A 23,348-nucleotide genomic window follows, 5' to 3' on the forward strand; every position below is an offset into this window, starting at 1 on the left:
GTGTCTGTTTTGCCAGATTTGTCAGTGTCCACTTCTCCTGCCACAACAACATCAGCTTCTCCTCCAGTTTCTCAGACAGTGCGCTCAACATCAGTCACTCCTCCACAAACTCCTCCAGTGTCTCTCTCTGTGCTTGTGGTTGTACTGGGAGTTTTGCTCTTACTGCTCTTAGTGCCACTGCTTATACTGATTCAGCAGAACAGAGTGATGAGGAGAGGTAGGAGAGATCCAGAGACTGTCATATTGTGTCTTATTCAGTGTGTGATCAGTCATGTGTTGTGAACTGACAGCAGGTTTGTCTGTCTACACTCACAGCTCTCTCTACGAGGAGACACAAGACGACGACTGAGGCCGTTTATGAGGAGATTCATCACAGACCCACTAATAGACAGAGTTTCTTCACTCAGAGGGGTGAGTAAATGTCATAGAGTCTGATTTGAGGAGATCATAATCACTTTATTCATAGCGGAGAGTAGAATAAATCACATATATCCATTTGTGGGACTTTTGTGTGTTATCTGAAAAATACACAGTGTTGTGATTCAAAGGAAGTGGGGATTTTGGCTGATTTACGATTGGCTGATCCATCAGACACACACGTTCACAATCGTAAATCAGCCAAAATTCAGCCAAAATCAACCAAAATTATGGAAATTACTTCTCCATAATAGGAAGTGTCCTTTCTGAAGAACAGCATTCTGGGTATGAAGATGCTGATGAGCTTCTTTCAGGTTAGAGGACTCAAGTATAAATCAATATAACTCAAATCTAATCTTCTACATACAGAAATGAATGGATGTTAAATTAATTAAAAACATTCACTCAGCAGGTTACAGAGTTTAAATTATATAAACTATTCAGCACATAATAATTCAGATAAGGATTTTGTGAATTTTTTTTCTTTCATCTACTCTTTTTAAAGCAAATTTTGCAGGTGGAGCCGCACCTGACTACTATAATGACATCACCACCACTGAAGGGTCAAATAAAGGTCAGTGACTTGAACTCATTTCACTAAATTAAATTAACTATTGGACCTCTGAATAGTAAAAGCAGTTTTTGTTTATTTCCTCTTTGCTGTTAACTCATTTAGAAGAGCAGCAAATCACACCTGAGAATTATGATGATATAATCACTGTTGGACTGAGATCTCGTGATACAGGTTTATTTCTTATTATCATTTCTACAGATTTTATTTAATTATATTTTATTTAATAAGGGTTTAGTTAATTATACATAGGCACTGTTTCAAAATCCCAAATTTTGCACATTTAATGGATGCATTTAATTTTTCATTATTTTGTCTATTTTACTATATTGACTTGCCAGAAAACTATGATGATGTCATCATTATACGACAATTCTCCAATGATAAAGCAGGTGTGGGATTCAAATTGCTCCCTTAAATTTCATGTTTTTTTGTTTGTTTGTCTTCAAATTATAGTTGCGTTTAAACTTATGTAATTAATAATGGACACATTTATATCAGAGGGTGTTCAGGAGGAGTATGATGATGTGAAGAATATCAGGGAATATATGAGTGACATGTTTGGTACGTTACTGACACCTTTTTACCTTACACTGAATTTGTTTAATTTTTATAATCGCTTTATAATATCAATTTCTGTGATTATGATAGCTCATTTAACTTGATTGTCAATATTGATGTGTTGCATATATTGATACATTAATTTGCTCTTGTTTTCTAATAACAGACTATGATGATGTGGAAGAGGAGCCAGGAAAACAGGGAGGGACTTTATAAATGAAACCACAATCACTGCATCAAATCTTTTCAAAGCTTTTAAGTTTTCTGCAGTTTAAGTGTCTTAGATACTAAATACGTTTGAACTGCTATCCACCATATGTAACCACATGTAATATTTTGCATTGAAATCTACTTAATCAATTACATTTAATCAGTGTTTAACAGGAAAAAATGCTTAGTTTAAACTTCTCTTTCCAGAAGTTTTTTACAAAACACATTTTTGTGATCTCATTGCACTGAAACATGATGTAGACATGGCAATTTGAGAGAACAAAAAAAAAAAAAGAACAAAAAATTCCCAACATTCAATCCGTTTGTATATAATTGGTATGATTTCAGATGCTTCACCATTTAACTTCCACTGCTCCAGTCTTTAATATTTCACAGCAACTTATAAAAATATCATATTCCTATTGAATGTAGACCCACTGATGGTGAACATATACAGCATATATTTTGCTAAAAAAATGTTGGAATATACTTTAGGAAATAAGTTTACAAACAGCAGCTGTGATCAAGGATCTTACCCTCAAAAGAATGTAATGACTCTTTGAACTGAGCAGAAGAGCATGTTGTTCACTTTATGTCCTGCAGAGGGTTTTTTGACAATCAGTCATACCCAGCATGCATACATTTGCTGTATATTTCTGTCCAATTTTATTGTTTTTAATTTATTTTTATGTTTAGCAATTAAAATCAGGCGGACTATGTGCATGGATATTATGCCATTATTAGGGGTTCAAGCACAAAGTCCTGAAACCCTATTGTAATTATTATTGTTATTATGAAATTGGGGAATGTTGTAACACATTTTATTTCAATGTTTTTTACACACAAAATGCAAAAGTTCAATAAAATTAAACGAAATATTGTATACTGTTATTCTGGAATAGTGCTTTGATACTGTATGTCTCTGTCTTCTCAGTGTTTGTGGTCAGCAGTTAGTTATCAGTGCTTGTATCTCTTCTCTGCAGGTGTCAGACTCTGGTGCTGTATGTACACTGAAGTGTTTCCCACATTCACTCTCATGACAGCTGGGTGACTTGGTCAGCACTTTATCATCATGTGTGGGTCTCCTCAGTGTCTGTAAGGTGGAGGAGGAGTCCCGTTCATCAACAGTGGCTTTCTCTTGATATATATGAAGATATATTGGCTGATTTGTCGTTGTCTCTGTTCTCTTGAAGTTTAACTCTGAGTGTGATTGGTGGTCGTCAGAAGCCCCTCCCCTCTCTCTACCTTTATCTTTCTCACCAGAGCAGACAAGAGTCTCTTTTTCTTCAGAATTGCTAAGAGAGCAAATGAAAAGTTAGTCCTGAAGAGCAGAGCAGAGGAAGATGAAGAGCTGTCTGACAATCTTTCTGATGTCCACAGTCGTCACACTCACCAGTGCAGGTATTTTACCTTGAATTAAAGGGCCAAACAGTTCCTTTCAACATATTAAATGAAAGTAGTTTTATATTTAAAACAAAGATCTTCCTGTGTCCTATCAATAAGTTTTGTAATGTTTAATTTCTCTTAGTTTCATTTATATAGATTATTGTTTATATTCGCTTACTGGTATTGATTTATTTTATTTTAAAGAATTTGCTCATGGAAGCAATTAGATTTTCACTGTTTTTTTTTTTTAATTTTATATATATATATATAATTAAGAAAATATACATATACAAGGTTTTTTTTAGTGTGATGGCATCTGATTCATGTTAAATTTGTAGAAGACACACCTGGGAGCTATGATGATGTCATCACCAGTGAACATAACTCTGGTATTGTAGAAGGTGAAGGTATTCATTGTATTATGTGTACGTATATAATAACACAGTCCCTTTAAATTGATGCTCAGTACCGATAAAATGCAACATTTGATCTGTCTATGTTTCTCTCTCTCTGTGTGTGTGTGTGTGTGTGTGTGTGTGTGTGTGTAGTGGACACGCCAGAAAATTATGATGATGTCATCATTAATGGACAGGACTCTCAAGGTGTAACGGGTGAGTTACAGAACAATATATTGAACATGCGTTTATAGTTTACCATTAATTAATCATCATGACTTTATCAGGAGTAAATCTAATAATCTCACACAGTAATGAGGGAAAGAGATCAATGACATCATCAGTGACACAAGCTGTATTACAAATTACAATGTGAGGTTTTATTTCATATGTGAATCAGAGGGAGATCAAGAGGAGTATGATGATGTGAAGAACAGCAATGAAGAAGAGAGGAACCTGTTGGGTAAGTGTTTGTCTCTTTTTTTAATCTTTGACTAATCATTTGCTAATTTTAATAGGCTCAGTTTTAGATGTTAAATACAACATTAAACATGATATATTTGCTTTTGTCTTTAATAACAGACTATGATGATGTGGGGGAGTTGTCAAAAAATGACGGCATGACTGTATGACTCAATGGCCACACACACTGCCTCGGTTCATGACATTTTACAGCTTCTAGAGTTGGGTTGAATCGCTACTTTAGGTTTTAAATGAGTTTGTATTGATGAGCTTGCATTTTGTAAAAAGGATTGCTTTGAAATTTAGGAGGTATAACATTGATTTCCTTTTTGCTTTTCTTTAACAAACACATTTTAACAATCTTAAAAACAAACATGATAAATGCGTAAAATCATGCTAATGTCATTTTTTTCTCTGAACATTGTTAATTTTGTGCCTTATTCCTTACTTGAAGTTGGAGCCATTTCCCTGTTCTGTTTTACAGTGTTTTTTTTACTCAAAAGTTTACATACCCCTTGCAGAATCTGTGAAAATGTTAATATGTTTAACAAAACATGGATCATAAAAACATATTGTTGTTTTTATGTAGTACTGTCCTAAATAAGCTATTTCACATAACAGATGTTTACATATAGACCTTATGTGCCAGAGAAACAAGCACCCAGCCATCACAATATTGAACTTTTCTGGTGAAGTGGATTTTCTTTTTGTAGAGTTAACGAAAGTTATCACGGACATTATAATGTTTGAAGCGGGTGTCATAACAAATGTCAATAGAACCAGAAGATTTTAAAATGAGCGGCTCATTCATAAATCCGTAAAATCTTACCTTCATGCTGTGGAAATACAAACTGGAAGACAGAAAACAATGAGCACAGCGTTAAAAAGGGCGGGCAACCTAAGGTACAACATAAGAGAGAGAACAACTGAGGGACTCATACAAAGGTGAAAACATTCACTGATGTTTAAGAACGCAACATGATGCATTAACAGCTGGGGTGTAAACTTTCTGAATTTCATGATCAGGGTAAGTTGTATTTTTGTCTTCTGGGAAACATGTAAGTATCTCTTGTGCATAGCTTCTGGAGGCGTGCAGTACTAAATGAAATATTACATTTAAATAAAAAAACTTACACATAATCACCCTGTTCAAAAGTTAGAACTTAATGCATTGTTTTCTTCTGGAGCATCAGTGAATGTTTGCAGCGTTAGTAATAGTTGTGAATTGTCCTCAGTGTGAAAAGATGGATCTCAAAATCATACAGCCACAGTTGGAAAGGGTTCAAATATGCAGAAGATGCTGGAAAAGTAAATAATGTGCAGGACCTGAAGGATTTTTCTGAAGAGCAGTGGGCAGTTTAATTGTTCAATTGACATGCAAGGGAATGATGAAAAAAACACTCAGGTGAACACTGGTTCACTCAGGTAACAACAGCTAGTATTAAGATTCATGGGTATGTAAAGTTTTGAACGGGGACATTTTAATAGATTCTGCTATTAAACATCTGTTATGTGAAATAGCTTAATCAGGACAGCAAGTTTTATAATACTTTATAATACTCTTATTTTGTTAAAATTATTAACATTTTTGCAGATTCTGCAAGGGGTATGTACACTTTTGAGCACAACTGTATCTAATTAAAACAAATAAAGAAATACAATGGTCTTTTTTAATGCTCATTTGATGTTTTTTTTTCCCAAGCCTTAATCTTTTGGCTATTTAAGAATCAAAACATTGTATCCAACCCGAAACAGGATGCTTAAGCAAATATTGATGCTATTAAAAAATTAATATGGACACAATTGCATTACATGTTCGGTAGAATAGAAATATTGCATGTCTTACCCAAAAGATATGAGTCACAGTACAACCCCATATTTACATTTCAGCACTTTTAGTTGTGTGATTTCAGGACACACCAGAGGATTATGATGATGTCATCATTAATGGACAGTGCTCTCAATGTGTAATGGGTGAGTCACACAACTTAATTTTTAATCTACATTAATCTACAAGATATAGTGGACATGCGTTTTTTTTTTTTTTTTTTTTTTTCTATGTGTAAAGAGGGAGATCAGGATGAGTATGATGATGTGTGGAGTATCACTGAAGATTTGAGAAACTTGTTAGGTAAGCTTTATGTCTTATGATTCCTACACTTATTAAATAGGCTATATTGGAATATCTTTCACGTTAAAGATTTACATTTTACAAATTCACCACTTCATCAGTTTAAAACTGAATTTTACATCTTATTACACACACACACACACACACGTACACACACACACACACACACACACACACACACACACACACACACACACACACACACGTGTGTGGATTGCAGGCGGACACCACGTGTTTCATCATCTAAGATGAAACAAGGGAATATTTTGCAATAATGACTAGCTGACTTTACATTATTCTGCTTATTCCAAAGCTGCTTGCCAGATAAATACATGGACATATTGATTTTACTTACAGCTTAGCTAATTAATTGTTCTAACTTGTGTTATTGTGAGAAGAGGCAGCAGAGTAGTATTAGAGAAATTAAAGTCGTACTATGTAGAAAGCTATTTGCCTGGGCCTACACTCTTTTCGCCGTAATATTGAGTGACGAACCTCGTCACTCTCGTCCCCCTCTGTCGCCTGACCCCTGCCAGAGCACGCCCCCGTGGAACGCTGGTCCTTCCCTGGCCTCCTCTGGTAGGACGCGGCTAATGACCGTGCCCCCACACCGGGACGCTATGCCTCTCCTGTCCGGGCCGGTCATTCCACCTCGCTGCACCACCGAGGGTACGTCTGTGGTTTGCATGACCCCGCTGGCACAGTTCTTGGGAGCCTGGCTAGAACTTCCCAACTTGTCCTGCTGGGTCGCCCGAACCATCAGGCTCGGCTATGCGATTCAGTTCGCACGGTCTCCCCCCCGCTTCAGGGGAGTTCGCTTCACTATGGTCGGTGGCAATGCCCCTGTCATGAGAGTGGAGGTCGCCACCCTCCTGGCGAAGGGTGCGATCGAGACTGTCCCTCCAGCCGAAATGAGGTCCGGGTTCTACAGCCCCTACTTCATTGTGCCCAAGAAAACCGGTGAATTACGACCAATCCTGGACCTGCACATCTTGAACAGGTCCCTTCACAGGCTCCTGTTCAAGATGCTCACGCCTACTTTCATGTCTCCATTCTTCCTCGACACAGACCGTTCCTACGGTTTGCTTTCGAGAGGCGGGCATACCAGTACGCGGTCCTCACATTCGGGCTTGCCCTGTCTCCTCGCATCTTCAAGAAAGTCGTCGAGGCAGCCCTTGTTCCCCTACGGTGTTTCAGGACCTCAGACCAGCTCTTTGTCTGTTATGGTGGGAAGCTGAAGGGAAAGGCTTTCTCCAAGCAAAGCTTGTCCACTGGATAGTGGACGCCATTGCTTTGGCATACCAGCAGCAAGGTCAAGGTCATATGTGTATTCTGTAAGTCTCCCCCCCCACACTAATTACATATTTCCACTGAGATATGCTTCCCAGTGTACCTTGGTATTCCTGTGTTAAGTAGGAGTCCTTTGTCCGTGCTAGTCTCACGACAGGGATCTCAGACTTACGCAGGGCACTGGAAGACAGCCGAGGTGGCGTGATTAGATTGGGAACCCCATTCGTCGTCACAACGTAACTCATAGTGACCATGAAAGGGAACGTCTCGGTTACATATGTAACCCTCGTTCCCTGGAACAGAGACGTTACATCTCCCTGCCACTTCCGCTGTATCACTGAAACGCCTGAGTTCAGTCTCGGCTCCTCAGCAAAGAAACATATCTGCATGTTGCCAGTGTACTTCCTTATATACCCACGAGGTGGGGCAGAGTTACGCTATGCAAATTCTGCAGACCCTTGCCATTGGCTCGTTTTATTTCTCGAAGATGAGAGGCTTTCTAAGTGAAACCCCATTCGTCATCACAACGTAACGTCTCCGTTCCCTACTCAGGGAACGAGCGTTACATTATGTAACCGAGACGTTTTGTCTGATGTTAAAGATATTTTTGTTCGTGGTAACCTTGCACAATTATTGAATCTTCAATATGCATTAATTACAAACTTCAAATTTTCTGAAGTCTTCCTTTATATTTGTTGCATTTGCTCTTTTAGAATGTTCAGTTTATTTTCTTACCTAATTCTAGAACCACATTCTATAATCCATCCATGATTCTCTCTTTTTGCGCCTGTGTTACGTCCAGAGCCGTAAGGTTCTGTTTGTGTGTGTTCAGCTGTGCTGCTTTCTCTTTTTCTCTATCCCTGTCTCTCTTCATAGGAGAAATGGTTCCACCTGGTACAGATAATCAATGGCCTGCTGTGATTGGATGCTGGGAGTATTTAAACTGCAAACACCATCAGAGCTGTGTTGGTGGTGGCTTGACTGTGTGCAGCAGCAATGAGGTCCCATCTTCAACCCCAGACCTGAGACTTTGTTGAAGCCAGTAGTGAACAGTGTATCTCTACCTCATATTGTGTGTCATAATGATCCTGAAAATTCAGCTTTGCATCACAGAAATAAATGATAATTTAATTTAATTGTAATAATATATCACAATATTACATTTTTTTTCTGTATTTTTGATCAAATAAATGCAGGCTTGATGAACAGAAGAAACTTCTTTCAAAAACATTAAAAATAGTAATGTTTCCAAACTTTTGACCTGTACTGTAGGTTAATCTTCAGGAACAGGATTGGACTCCCCTGACTTACATCTGCCTGTATTTAGAATAACAAGTGTTTTTCTGCCATCTTGTGGTTGAGTAACGCTTTGCCACAATCAATGCACATGCCTGTTGCCCGAAGGCTGCTAAATTCTCTGTAGTTTCTAAAGTCAATGAAACCTTTTTATTTACAACTGATTTCTGGGTTTTTGAACATTAAATGAACATTAATGAACAATGAACATTAAAACTGATAAAACTAAATAATAATAACCCTGTTAGAATGGGTAACAGGGTTGCAAATTTAGCTTTAATTAATGACATATGTTGTTTTGTTGTTATTAATATATAATTTATATCCTGTCAATTTAAAATATACATTTATAAAATATGTTCAATATAAATATATTTTTTTGCATATTATGATGTTTGAATTGAGCAGTTATCAGTGTCTGAATCAGCAGGTGTTTGGTTCTGATGCTGTATATAACATGGGGTGCTTCCTCTCTCTGAAATCTTCAAAGTCTCCCAAATGATGTGTTACTATTTTTTGCCTCTGGCAGGTGTGTGTGTGTGTGTGTGCATCCTCACTGAAGTGTCTCGATATGGAGGAGGAGTTCTTTTCAGCGCTGACGAGCTTTTGATGTATATGGTGTAAATCAGAAATGCCTACTCTGATTTGTCACTGAAGTTGTTTGATGATTTCCTATGTTCTGTCTAATAAGGTAATGATGAACCTGATTGGAAAGTTTTAGGGCTCTCCTCTTTAGGGGGCTGACAGTACCAAGTTTCTTCAGTGTGTTTGAGGAACAGAAAAGAAACTTGTGCTGCGTTCTCTGAGCTGATGAAATGGTGTGCGTCCAGCAGAAGATGATGATAAGGAGTCTGATGTTTCTAATCAAACTCATCACCGCTAGTAGGTTTATACTTTCAGTTGAGGATGAAATGATCTTAATACAAACATCTATATGCAATACGATACTGCATCTGACTTGCTGTCTAACTGGCACAAATTATGTATATTTTGTGCGTTGTTGTTAATTTCTTCTTTTTTCCTTCTTTCTCTCTCCCAGTCTGTCATTTTTCTGTTGCACAAAAGAAAAGTGTGAATGTGCGGTTGGTTGGTGGTCACAGTCGCTGTGCTGGTAGAGTGGAGGTTCTTCATAGAGGTCAGTGGGGAACAGTTTGTGGAGATGACTGGGATTTGGCTGATGCTGCAGTGGTGTGTAGAGAGCTGGACTGTGGAGAACCTGTAGATGCTCTGAGTGATGCTCATTTTGGACCAGGATCAGGACCAATCTGGATGAATCTTGTCATGTGTACTGTATCAGAGTCTACACTGAAGAACTGTGGGTCAGCAGGATGGGGTAAAAGCAGCTGTGATCATACTAATGATGCTGGAGTCATCTGTTCAGGTAAACTGCTCCATTCTGCACCATAATATTACATCACTAAAAATAGTCCTGCTTTTTTATACACCGCATTCAAAAGTTTTTTTTTTTTTTAAAGAAGCTGCTTATGCCCAGCAAAAACTGTACATTTTTTTTTGTTTACAGTTTAAAATAACTTTTCTATTTTAACATATTTTTTAATGTAATTTTTAGCAGACATTACCTCTGTCTTCAGTGTCACATGATCCTCCTGAAATCTTAGATTTGGTGCTACAGTTGAAAATGGTTGTGCTGCTTAATGAATTGTGGATGTGTTTTTTGAAGGAGTTTAAAGCATTTTATTTGTAACAGAAATATTTTGTAACATTCTAAATTAATGCATCTTGCTCAAAAAAATTCTTGTTTTAAACTAAATCTTACTGACCTCAAATCACAACTGTTTAAACACTCATTATGTTGTTTCTCTGTATCTTACTTATGTATGCTAATAAATAAATATAAATCACTTTTTAAAATTTTAGATTTTAGTTGTTTTTTTTTTCATATACAACATGTGGTGTTTCTCTTACATAAAATATGATAAAGGAATCTATAAAATATTTTTATGCAAGTGTACAGCAGGGTTTTTTTTTTTCTTCCCAAAAAATAATTTAAATGATCTGGATTCCTTCAGAAGTCCGGCTGGTTGGAGGTTCTCGTTGCTCTGGGAGGTTAGAGATACTTGATGATCAGTCGTGGGTTTCAGTGTGTGACGCTGCCTTTGACCAGCAGGATGCAGAGGTTGTGTGTAGAGAGCTGGACTGTGGGGCTCCTGTACAGGTGCTGGGAGAAGATGCTTTTGGCAAAGGAGACGCTCAGATGTGGACACAAGAGATTCAGTGCAGAGGAAATGAGTCTTATATATCTTTCTGTCCAACATCATTTTCTCTCAAACACAACTGTACTCATGAGAATGATATTGGACTGTTATGTTCTGGTAATGGAACTGTAGTTTTCAACTTATTGAGATAATCATAAACAATTTTTAAAAACATTTCTATTTCATGTTTCATACTGTTTAAGTAAACTCTGTACTTTAAACAGGTTACACTGACCTCAGACTGGTCAATGGTCCTGACATCTGTTCTGGTCGAGTTGAGCGTCAGTACTTCAGTAAATGGGGCACAGTGTGTGATGCAGGCTGGGATATGAGAGCTGCCAGTGTCCTCTGTAGACAGCTGAATTGTGGGATTGCTGTGTCTATTGTGGGATCAGACTGGTTTGGAGAGGGAAGTGGTGAAATCTGGGCTGATGTGTTTGATTGTGATGGGAATGAAACAAAACTCTCAGAATGTTCCGTCTCTTCATGGAGTCGAGCTGAATGTTCTCATGGACGAGATGTTGGAGTCATCTGCTCTGGTGAGGGGGTTTTATTGAAAAAATAAGTTTTAAATTACCTACAGTTGAAAATTGTACAAATACAGCAGCCGCACACTCAAAAACTGTGCAAGATCAATTTATTAGCAAGCTTTCGGTCTTTCGACCTTCTTCAGGCATGAAGGAGGTCGCAAGACCGAAAGCTTGCTAATAAATTGATCTTGCACAGTTTTTGAGTGTGCGGCTGCTGTATTTGTACAATTTTCAATGATTTAGTTTAGCAGCACCTCACTACAAGACTTCATTGACGGATGAGCGGTGGCTTTTTCTATAAATTACCTACAGTTGCAATTGAAATTATTGCAAATCAGATTTATTGGCAAAATTTACAGACTTTCAGCTGTTTGCAATGAACAAAAGTAATTGAAATAGCTCAACACAACAAATGTTTCAAGTAGTTTCCAAATTTAACTGAAAATGCAACTTTTAATGACTTCTGCAGTTTCAAAATTATTCAACCCCTTCAAGGGGTTCAACCCCTTTTCTATGGAACCTTATGCTGTTATCACCTGCTGCAAACGAGATGTAGAACCAGACACCAGCTTCTGGCAGCGTTTCTGAGGAATCTGAGCTCGTTCCTCATGAGCAATGGACTCCATTTCAGCAATATTCTTGGATTTTTGTGCTGCTACTGCCTTCTTCAAATCCCACCAGAGATTTACTATGGGGGTCAGGTGACTGTGATGCCCTGTAGAATCTTCCAGGACTTATTTTGCAGCCAAGCCTTGATGGAATTTGAGGTATACTTGTGATCATTGTCCTGTTGGTTGTTGGTTGTCATTGTCAGGGTCCGATGGCTCCCAAGCTTCAGCTTCCTCACTTGACGGCATGATGTTTTCTCCTAGGATTTCCTGGCACCTCAATGAATCCATCTTGCGTTCCCAGTAGCACCTCATTGCAGTACACGAGATCCAGGGGGCGGAGTTGGATCCAGATCTAAGGGGTGGAGATTGGTAGGTTTAGGGGTCGGTTTAAGGATCAGGGGGTGGAGATGGGTTGGTTTAGGGGTGGGTTTAGGGGTGGGTTTAGGGATCGGGGGTGGAGATGTGTAGGTTTAGGTCAGGGGTGTCCAAACTCAGTCCTGGAGGGCCACTGTCCTGCAGAGTTTAGCTCCAACCCCAATTAAACACACCTGAACCAGATAATCAGACCTTGATTATCTGGTTCAGGTGTGTTTAATTGGGGTTGGAGCTAAACTCTGCAGGACAGTGGCCCTCCAGGACTGAGTTTGGACACCCCTGGTTTAGGTATATGTAAGGTGGGAGGAGTTGGATCTGGATCCAACTCCTCCCCCTGGATTTCGTGTTCTGCAGTGAGGACCATCTCTGCATTCCACACACTGCAGGTTTCCAGTGCCAGAGGATGTAAATCAGCCGCAGAGCATCACTGAACCTCCACCATGCTTAACTGTAGACAGAGTTTTCTTTTCAGTATATGCTTCATTCTTCTTCCTCCAGACATCCCACTGATCCATAGGGCCGAAAAGTTCCAGTTTTGTTTCATCGCTCCTCAGAACATAATCCCCAAACTTCTGTGCCTTATTTATATGATTTTGAGCAAACTGTAGCCGACTTTTCTTGTGCTTTTGGGTCGGTTAGGGTTAGGGTATGGTGTACGTCTTGAAATTCTGGGATGCATTTAGCACACGTCTTACTGTGCAAGCTGAAACCTCAGTGCCTTTTGCCACCAAGTCTTGCTGTAGGTCTTTTGCAGTCACTCAAGGGTTTTTCTGAACCTTCCTTCTCAGAAACCTGGTTCTGTTCCTTGTTTGTGAAGGGTGATTATACTCTTAACTTTTTGGATCATTCTTTTGACTTAGCCATATTTCTAACTTGGGAGTCAATCGTGAAACTCAACAACCTTAGCCAGTTCAGATATTTTGTGTGTTCTAGCTCAAGCAAACCTGGTGCAACTAATGAAGCCCTTGATTAGTTGTATCAGGTGTGCTTGAGACAACACCTTTTTTGCAGATTTGTGCTGTTGTGAGGGATTCTCTTCAGGGGGTTGAATAATTTTGAAACTGCAGAAGTCATTAAAAGTTGAATTTTCAGTTAAATTTGGGAAACCACTTGGAAAATCTGTTGTGTTGAGCTATTTCAATTACTTTTGTTGTATTTGTTCATTGCAAACAGCTGAATATAATAGCTGTATATAAATCTTGCAGTATCTTGATAAAATGCCACATCTTTCACTCAGATTCTTCTCTGGCTGTTCATGACGGTCTGGTGCGGTTGTCTGGAGAGAGACAGTGTGAGGGGGAGCTGGAAGTTTCCATCCATCAGGTCTGGAGGAGAGTTCTGCTGGACTCCTGGAGTCTCACTGAATCCTCTGTGGTCTGCAGACAGCTGGGCTGTGGCTCTGTGCTGAACTTCTCCGGCTCCTCTTCATCCAGTCCTGAACACAGTCATGAGTGTGTGACGGGCTTCCAGTGCTCTGGGAGTGAAGCTCATCTGGGGAACTGCAGCTCTCCACAAACTCTCAACTGCAGCTCCACACAACAGCTGTCAATCACCTGCCTTGGTGAGAACAACAACATCTGGGCAGATTCTTCAGTTGTTAGTGATCAATAATGTGTGTTTCTCTCTTTGAATATCAGGTCTTGGGTCCATCAGGCTGGTGGGTTCTGGGGGAGACTGTGCAGGGAGGCTGGAGGTTTTTCACAGCGGCTCATGTGTGATGACTCCTGGGATATTAAAGATGCCCATGTGGTGTGCAGACAGCTGCAGTGTGGAGTGGCCCTCAGTAACCAGCAGGTACCAGCCTGGTTTGGTCCTGGTTCTGGACCCATATGGCTGGATGAGGTGGAGTGTGAGGGGAATGAGACATCCCTGTGGAACTGCTCTTCTCCAGGCTGGGGGAAACATGACTGTCAACACAAGGAGGATGTAGGAGTCGTGTGCTCAGGTACACTAGTGGAAATGTTTGACATACATGCATACATGCATACAAGGCCAATAATATAATATAATATATATATTTATATATATATATATATATATATATATATATATATATATATAATATATATATATATATATAATATATAGAGCATTTTATATATGTGCCTTTTGCCTCAATAGACGTTATTAGTGCCTGCAGCATTGGCCTTGTATTAACCAGTTATTTTGGTGAAATTTTAGATTTAGTACAACCAGAATTACTTTTGTCTTTTTCCATCTAGAGTTTAAAGAGATCAAATTAACTGAGGGCTGTGAAGGGAATGTGGAGGTTTTCTACAATGGATCCTGGGGTAATGTGTGCTGGAACCAGATGGACAGAGACACAGCGAGTCTGATCTGTCAAGAGCTGAACTGTGGAAGATCTGGTGCTTTTTTCAATTCTATACCAAGACTGGAATCAGCTCGTAACTGGCTGGATGAAGTCAAATGTCGACCACATGATTCAAATCTGTGGCAGTGTCCATCTTCACCCTGGGGACAGAACTACTGTAATAATGATGAAGTGGCCAAAGTCACCTGCTCAGGTAAGACTGTTGCAAGCATCTTTAAAAATACAAGACACAATTGAGTGTATGAACAAAATGTATTTATTAACCTGTGAATTAACTTGTGATTACAGAACAGGAGAGTCATGAGTCCCCTAGAAGCTATTTGTCATGCTCCACATCTCCTCATCAGAGACAGTGTTCAGGTAAGTTAATTTGATGTAGAAGAACATAAAAATCAGCCATATGTTATGTATGTATGTATGTATGTTATTTTGTGCTTGGGACACCAAGTTGATTTAATCTCACACCACAGACATGCCTTGCTGTAGATGTTGCTGTTCTGACAGTACTGTACTTTGATGGTATACAATAATGTGTCTTTGTCTTTGCTGTGTATGTTTTAGATCATGTTCCTCTCAGACTGAGTGGAGGTTTGGGCCGGTGCTCTGGGAGGCTGGAGGTGTATCATAACGCTGTGTGGGGTTCAGTCTGTGCTGATCTGTGGGACATCAGCGATGCTCAGGTGGTCTGCAGGCAGCTGGGTTGTGGAGCAGCACTGAGGGCTGATGGGAATTCAGTCTTTGGTGCTGGTGAAGGTGTTGTGTGGCTGAACAGAGTTGAGTGCAGAGGGAATGAGATTCACCTGTGGGACTGTCCTCTCTCCCTGAAGAACCACACTGACTGCTCCTACAAAGAGCACGCTGGACTCACCTGTGCAAGTCAGAGCAAAACACTGACCAATATTAGTCATTTTCACATCATTTTAGAGTGAATAATATCTGTGTATTTGCATGAAATCAAACGTGTTTGTGTCTGTTTTGCCAGATTTGTCAGTGTCCACTACTCCTGCCACAACAACATCAGCTTCTCCTCCAGTTTCTCAGACAGTGCGCTCAACATCAGTCACTCCTCCACAAACTCCTCCAGTGTCTCTCTCTGTGCTTGTGGTTGTACTGGGAGTTTTGCTCTTACTGCTCTTAGTGCCACTGCTTATACTGATTCAGCAGAACAGAGTGATGAGGAGAGGTAGGAGAGATCCAGAGACTGTCATATTGTGTCTTATTCAGTGTGTGATCAGTCATGTGTTGTGAACTGACTGCAGGTTTGTCTGTCTACACTCACAGCTCTCTCTGACTGGTACACAGGACTACACAGGGCTCCAAGTGAGGTAGTTTATGAGGAAATTTATCACAGACACAATCAATTAACTCATACAGGTGAGGCATCATCAGAGATTGTTCAAAACTTTAACTGCTGCATTCTGATCAAAGGGTCCCAAAGTGTTCACTTCTCCTCTTGCATTGTAACTGTTGCCTCTTGTGCACATTGCACCCATGAACAGACCTGGGTCTAATTAAATGTATTAATTACTTCAAGTACTGTGGTGATGCACAATGACAGGTGGGTAAATTCCCCTCTCCACTTCCTGTGAAGTGAAGTTGATGAACCCTTATTCCCTATAGTATTTGCAGTGCCATTCAAACTGAACATATATGCTCCATTTGAAAGGGAATCTCACTTCATAATACCCCATGAAGTCCACTTCGCAGGGCATATTCGATTAAATGGAATGCAACTAATTTCAGTGATACAGATCTGATCCACTGTAGAATTAAATATTTTTCTCTCATTCACATCTAACTAATTAGTTTTATTATGTATCAATCCACAAAAAACAACAGAACTGCAGGCGTATGTTAAAATAAATAAGATGATAAAAGATAAAATAAGATACCCCCCCCCCCCACAGAGCTTTATGACTCAAAGGATTTGAGGATTCAGTCTGTTCTGTTCTGCTCTCCTTTAACAGGAGGGAGTCTCATCTCTGAAGAACTGAATTCTGGGTATGAAGATGTTGATTCACTTCTCTCAGGTTAGAGGTGATTTACAAACTGTAAAAAAAAAAAGAAAAAAATGTAAAGACCTTTCTGCCTGCATTTTATTTCTGTGAATATCTTTATTTTTCTATATTCATATTTTGTTCTGATGTTGAAGAGAGGGGGAATGCAAACACATCCGGATACTATGAGGAAATCATCGTTCATATACCAAAACCAGATCGTGAGACAGGTGCTGGTTCACTTCTGTACTGTAGTTGTAGTTCTCTCTGTTATTCTACAGTCTACATATTAATATATACAGTCAAGTTTGCTAAATAGCATGCTTAATGCTTAATGGCATTGATTTCATGTTAAATTTATAGATGACACACCAGAGGGCTATGATGATGTCATTACCAGTGGACAGACCTATGGTCCTGGAAAAGGTGTTTTTCCCTAATACCTAAACTTAACAACTACCTTACTAACTATTAATAAGGAGTATATACTGTAAATATATAAAGCAATATATATATATATATATATATATATATATATATATATATATATATATATATATATATATATAATTTTTAAAAAAATCCACCCATATTATGTTATATTTAAGTGTGTGTGTGTGTGTGTGTGTATGTGTGTGTGTGTGGTGGACACACCAGAGGATTATGATGATGTCATCATTAATGGACAGTGCTCTCAATGTGTAATGGGTGAGTCACACAACTTAATTTTTAATCTACATTAATCTACAAGATATAGTGAACATGCAGGTTTTTTTGTTTTGTTTTTTTTCTGTGTAAAGAGGGAGATCAGGATGAGTATGATGATGTGTGGAGTATCACTGAAGATTTGAGAAACTTGTTAGGTAAGCTTTGTCTTATGATTCCTACACTTATTAAATATATTGGAATATCTTTCATGTTAAAGATTCACAATTTACGAATTTACCACTTCATCAGTTTAAAACTGATTTGAAACTGAATTTTACATCTTATTACACACACACACACACACACACTGTATATATATACTGTATATATACTGTCAAAAGTTTGAACACACCTCATTATTTAATACATATTTTAGAATAAATTAAAGACACAATTATAAAATAATTTGAATAGTCATTTGCTAATTTAAATGAACTCATTTTGAAAAACTGATGCAATCACAAAATTGAACTTTGTTGCTCTTTCTTTAATGCAGACTATGATGATGTGGGGGAGGAGTCAAACGATGACAGAGATGCTGTTTGACTCGATGGCCACTGCCACTGTTCATTACAGCTTCTGGAATTTAATTATTTTTTTTAATTTAACAAAATACCTGAAATATTTGCCAACATTTTGAAATGATAACTTCAAAATGATAAAATGATACTTTTAGTTTGACCTTTGATCATTTCTAGTAAGCATTGTTTATTGTCATGATTGCCACAGTTCAGGGTTATGAATCAGAGTCAGGGTTAAATCTTTTGACATTTAAACATTTATTTCCTCTTCCAGTGAAAAAACACGATAGTTACAATACAAAAATAGGTTTTCTGAACATTTTTGAATATATGTTAGAAAACATTCATAAATAACCTGAAATATGATGTTTGCATAAATTATAGTCAGTGTCTGTGTTGTTGTTGTGAAGTTGTACATTTACTCCAATAGAAAACAACGGTCCTAATAAGAACTTAATTGCATTACATTGTAGGATGAAATAAGTACATATCTCACTCAGAAATGATGACTAAATATTACAAATTGTGTGTATTGAATATTTAAGCTAACAGCATTTTTGAAGAGAGAAATATCTTTCTCATTATTTGAGAGATCATATGCTCTTCTACTCCCGTTTTCTGAATTGTTCTGAATATATAAACAATGTTAATTAAAGACTCTTTTAAGAATATCTGATTCATTATCTTGATTATTCTGTTGTTTGTCTTTGTTGTGATTTTTTTTTTTATATGGTTGACTTAATTTAATCTCTATTGTGATTTTCTTATGTTATCAAAACTGTTTTCTGTTAACTCAAAAAAAAAAAACCCTTCAAAATGTATGTAGTCTAAACTATTACACTGACAAAATATAACTTGAAACAATTCATGCTGGTTTGTATTTAAACATGTCGGAGACTTTGAGGTTATGCTTTGATTTATATAGACAGATAAAATGACCTTGGTAGCCCCTAATGACAGTTCAAACTGTTGCGAATTATGTGCCATAATTAAACAAACAAATCCAGCATTTTGCAAACAAACTCAATCTACTTCGCAAAGGAAAACTTTAGGTTACTTACCCCGGTTCTCTGATAACATGAGTGAGGTATCTCACTATGGGAAACGCCTCTGGGCGTGACAGACCTGGAAGCACCAATCACACCACGTCTGTCAGTTGACAGACCAATCACGATAGTGATGTGGGAGTCCGGCCTCCCTTATATATACCACTGCCGATAGTCCCTACTCCATTCTCTGCATATCTCTTCCCCGTGCACTGCAAGGAGGGAAGTGTGGTGAGATGTTATCAGAGAACCGGGGTTACGTAAGGGATATAGGATATGGGATATATGGGACAACTCCCGTATTGCAGATATGCTGTCTGAAGCAGGCCTGTCAACCAACTCAGTGATGTATGTAACATAAACACACCATAACGAGTGTAGAGGTGGCATTAAGGTGTTTTTTTTTTTTTTTTTTTTTTTTTTTTTTTACACACTTAGGACGGAATGAGCCAGTGATGGCTCAGTGACATCAAGTCTATAAAATTGGACAAATGTGTGAGGCGAAGCCCAACTTGCTGCAGCACATATGTCCTGAACTGAAACGCCCTTAAATAGTGCCCATGAGGTAGCCAAACCTCTGGTAGAATGAGCCCTCAGCCCTTCCGGAGGACAGAGATCCATGCCATTATAACTTAATATAATAGCTTCCACAACCCAGTGGGACAGGCGCTGACGCGAAATAGGTTTCCCTTTATGAGAATTAGCCCATGAAACAAATAACTGATTACTCTTCCTTAGTGTTTTCGTTCTGTCCACATAGTGACGTAACACACGGACAGGGCACAAGCAATGAAGCCGCGCATCCTCTGACGAGGAAAAAGGCTGCGGATGGAAAGCTAGTAAATCCACCTGTTTACAGGCGAGAGCAGACTCACTAACTTTAGACACAAACGCTGGATTCGTTTTGAGAGTTACTCTCGAGTGATCCATAGCGAACTGCATACAGGAGTTATGAACCGACAACGCGTGAAGTTCACTAACCCGCTTTGCGGTCGAAAGAGACAATAATAAAGCAGCCTTTAGCAAAAGGAGCTTTAATTCAACACTCTCTATAGGCTCAAAAGGGGGCTGAGATAGTGCATTAAGGACCACAGACAGATCCCACGGCGGAGTCAATGGCTTTGAAACCCTGTTCAAACGTTGTGCACCTCTCATAAACCTGCATACAAGCGGGTGTTGACCTATAGTGTTTCTGTCAATCCCCACATGACACGCAGAAATTGCGGCAAGATAAACCTCAACAGTTGAAAAGGCTCTGCCCTTATCCAAAAGTTCCTGCAGAAAACATAACGCATCCGCAACAGAACAGAGAAAAGGGACGATGTGTCTGTGTGCGCACCATCGCTCAAACACACTCCATTTCCGATCATATGTTGAAGCTGCTTGTGCGTTCTGAGTTGTTTCAATCACCCTCGGAGGCAAACCCTCCACACTCAAGTTTAACCTCTCACGGGCCAGGCCCAAAGAGCCACTTTGTCTGGGGCTGGGTGAAAAATCTCCCCGCACACTTGTGAGAGGTCTCTGCACAACGGGAGAGGCCATGGCTGGTCGTAAAGGAGTTGAATTATCTCCGTCAACCACAACTTCCCTGGCCAGTTCGGGGCAATCATTATTACTGAGTGACCGTACTCCCTTACCCTTCTTAAAGTTGGAACGATCAGACTCAGTGGAGGAAACGCGTACAGTAGTGCGTTTGGCCACAGGTGCGCCAGAGCATCCACAACCATAGGTGCACCGTCTCTCGCCAGAGAAAAGAATAGAGGGCACTGAGTGTTTTCGTGCGAGGCGAAGAGATCTACGGCAGCTCGGCCCAACCTCTCCCACAACTGGCTTAATACCTGAGGGTGGAGAGTCCATTCTCCATACAGAGGATTTCCTCTGGACAGCAGATCCGCCCCCACATTCATTATTCCCGGGACATGGGTTGCCCGTAGTGAATGAAAATGCTTCACGCCCCACACGATTAGTTTCCGTGCCAGACTGTGAAGCAGATGGGAACGTGTACCTCCCTGGCGATTTATTAATGCCACTGCCGTTGTGTTGTCTGATCTGATCAAAATGTGGTGGTTCCTTAGAAACCGCACAAAATGTTTCAGTGCCAGAAACACCGTTAACAGTTCCAGGAAGTTTATGTGTGCTTTTTGTAGTGAGACGGGCCATTTCCCCTTCGCTATCCTGCCCTCGCACACTGCACCCCAACCTGTGAGCGACGCATCCGTTGTCACCACCTTTCTCAGAGAAACTGCTCCCAGCGGAGTCCCTGACTCGAGAAAAGAGCGATCTCTCCACTGACGAAGAGCGCGCATGCAGTGTGACGTCACTATCACTTTGCAGTTGAGGTGGCATTTTGGACACAAACCCTGCGCCGCCGTCCAGTTCTGAAACTCCCTCATTCGCAACAGACCCAGTGGAATGACAGAAACTGTCAAAGCCATCAGCCCCAGAAGACGTAAACACAGTCTGAATGAAACTCTGTTTCCTTTCTGAAAAAGGGATAGACAGCCGCGAACTGACCCGATGCGCACATCGGACAGAAACGCTTGATATAGGTCCGAGTTCAGTCTGAGACCCAGGTAAATTATCTCTTGCGTGGGCACCAAGCAGCTTTTTGTCTCGTTTATCTTGAAGCCTAAGCTCTCCAAATGAGACACAAACATTTTTGTCTCTCTCTCTGCCTGTTGCCATGTCGGCGCGCACAGCAGCAGATCGTCCAAATATGCTGATACTCTTAGGCCCCGTCCACACTAATGCGTTTTCATTTAAAAACGGAGACCTTTTGCTACGTTTGCACCTCCCGTCCACACTAAAACGGCAAAAACGGAGACCCAAAACGGAGAAGTTTAGAAACGCTGCCGACCCGTTTTTCGTTTTGAATCTCCGGAGGGCGTTTTAGTCTGGACGGGTCAAAACGGAGGACTTTAGAAACGATGACGTAGTAGAGGCTCACGCTCGGCTCTATGATTGGGTGTCATCAGTCATGGCGTATATCTTTGCTAGCAGCTGTTGTGCAAGTAAATTCTGCATTTTACAATGCTATAACCGCTACATGCGCCGGAGACAAGCTATTATTTGAGCGATCTGTGACAATTCCCGTGTGCAGCGGCGGTATCGACCGTACATGGAGCGTCGGTTTTGGGTTAACCCGGGAAGAACCAGCGCATGGTGGGATAATTTTATCAATGAAGTTGTGTTTACACCGGCACGTGCATGCCCAGTGTTAGTGAATGGTCACGTGATCCGCGTTTTCAGTCGTTTTTATGTGGACGGAGATCAATTCTAATACGCAGCTAAAACGCTCGTGTGGACGGAGATCGTATTCGTTTTAATTCTCCGTTTCTAAACTAAAACGCAGTAGTGTGGACGGGGCCTTAGACCCATTAGTCTCAGCAGTGTGAGCGCTGCTTCCACACATTTGCTGAAAACCCTTGGAGCTAAAGACAAGCCGAACGGAACTGTCAAAAAACTCGTAGGCTGTGTCCCGATAGGCAAACCTGAGGAATTTTCTGTGTGCCGGTTAGATGCTTATGTGAAAATATGCATCCTTCAGATCGACTGACGTAAGCCAGTCCATGGGACGAATAATTTGAGATAATGTCTTTAAGGTCAACATTTTGAACTTGTATTTTCTGAGGTGTTTGTTGAGGTTCCGTAAATCCAGAATGGGATGGCGGCACAACTCAAATTGCTCCTTTACTCAGTAAAGAGGTTATTTCTTCCTCTACAACCTGAGCTGACTCCCCTTCTGCCGCTGACATTAACACATTGTGGATAAAACCCAGGGGTGTACTGTGCATGCGCGCCAGCTCTCTGTATGAGCAGCGAGCGGACCGCAGCAGCTCTCGTCCACTAGTGATGCGGCGGCGCCATCTAGCGGTAGAGCTGGGGACTGCAGCTCTGATCTGGACAATTTTGTTTTTGTGTGTGTTTTTCTTTTCAAACATTGCTGTGCCCTCGGCCCACTGCCTGGATGCACAGGAAACGTGTTTATTATTTTCACAGCACACATGTCTTTTTGAAAACAGCCCTCTGCCCTCTGTTGTAACCCCGTGGGTGGAGGGAGGGAAACTTCTCTGTGAGGCACTGGGGGAACTGGTGCAAACTTCACAATTGAACAGGTCATTGGATAAGTTTTTCCTGTGAACAATTCCCGTGTCCAATGCCTTCTCTTGGCGGGAGGGGGAGAAAATGACTGCTCTTTTTGAGGGAGGATAACAACAGATACTCCGTGAGTGCTGTTGTTCATCCCTTTGTCCTGAACATAATGAAACATTAGGTTGCTCGCCGTTTCTTCCC

At 40.1% G+C, this 23,348-nt stretch overlaps 1 protein-coding gene across 1 annotated transcript in view; it reads left to right on the forward strand.

Annotated features, from left to right (window-relative positions):
- LOC311082218 (antigen WC1.1-like) overlaps positions 1 to 18,673 on the forward strand; it is a gene marked incomplete at its 5' end in the record, with an annotated part of 30,623 nt that extends 11,950 nt beyond the window's left edge. The window contains 28 exon segments of the mRNA XM_084112952.1: positions 17 to 217; positions 316 to 411; positions 672 to 731; positions 923 to 991; positions 1,094 to 1,162; positions 1,490 to 1,552; positions 3,484 to 3,552; positions 3,941 to 4,003; positions 4,123 to 4,166; positions 5,916 to 5,976; positions 6,071 to 6,133; positions 9,759 to 10,100; positions 10,750 to 11,052; positions 11,160 to 11,474; positions 13,689 to 14,051; positions 14,089 to 14,160; positions 14,163 to 14,396; positions 14,674 to 14,976; positions 15,072 to 15,143; positions 15,345 to 15,659; positions 15,766 to 15,966; positions 16,065 to 16,157; positions 16,751 to 16,813; positions 16,936 to 17,010; positions 17,144 to 17,206; positions 17,438 to 17,488; positions 17,581 to 17,643; positions 17,985 to 18,673. Coding sequence (XP_083969078.1) covers positions 17 to 217; positions 316 to 411; positions 672 to 731; positions 923 to 991; positions 1,094 to 1,162; positions 1,490 to 1,552; positions 3,484 to 3,552; positions 3,941 to 4,003; positions 4,123 to 4,166; positions 5,916 to 5,976; positions 6,071 to 6,133; positions 9,759 to 10,100; positions 10,750 to 11,052; positions 11,160 to 11,474; positions 13,689 to 14,051; positions 14,089 to 14,160; positions 14,163 to 14,396; positions 14,674 to 14,976; positions 15,072 to 15,143; positions 15,345 to 15,659; positions 15,766 to 15,966; positions 16,065 to 16,157; positions 16,751 to 16,813; positions 16,936 to 17,010; positions 17,144 to 17,206; positions 17,438 to 17,488; positions 17,581 to 17,643; positions 17,985 to 18,034 — 3,836 coding nt within the window. The 3' untranslated portion in view covers positions 18,035 to 18,673.
- Between the last annotated feature and the right edge of the window lie 4,675 nt (positions 18,674 to 23,348).

The sequence above is a fragment of the Abramis brama genome (assembly GCF_963993115.1).
Source record: "Abramis brama genome assembly, chromosome: 4".
Taxonomy (NCBI): domain Eukaryota; kingdom Metazoa; phylum Chordata; class Actinopteri; order Cypriniformes; family Leuciscidae; genus Abramis; species Abramis brama.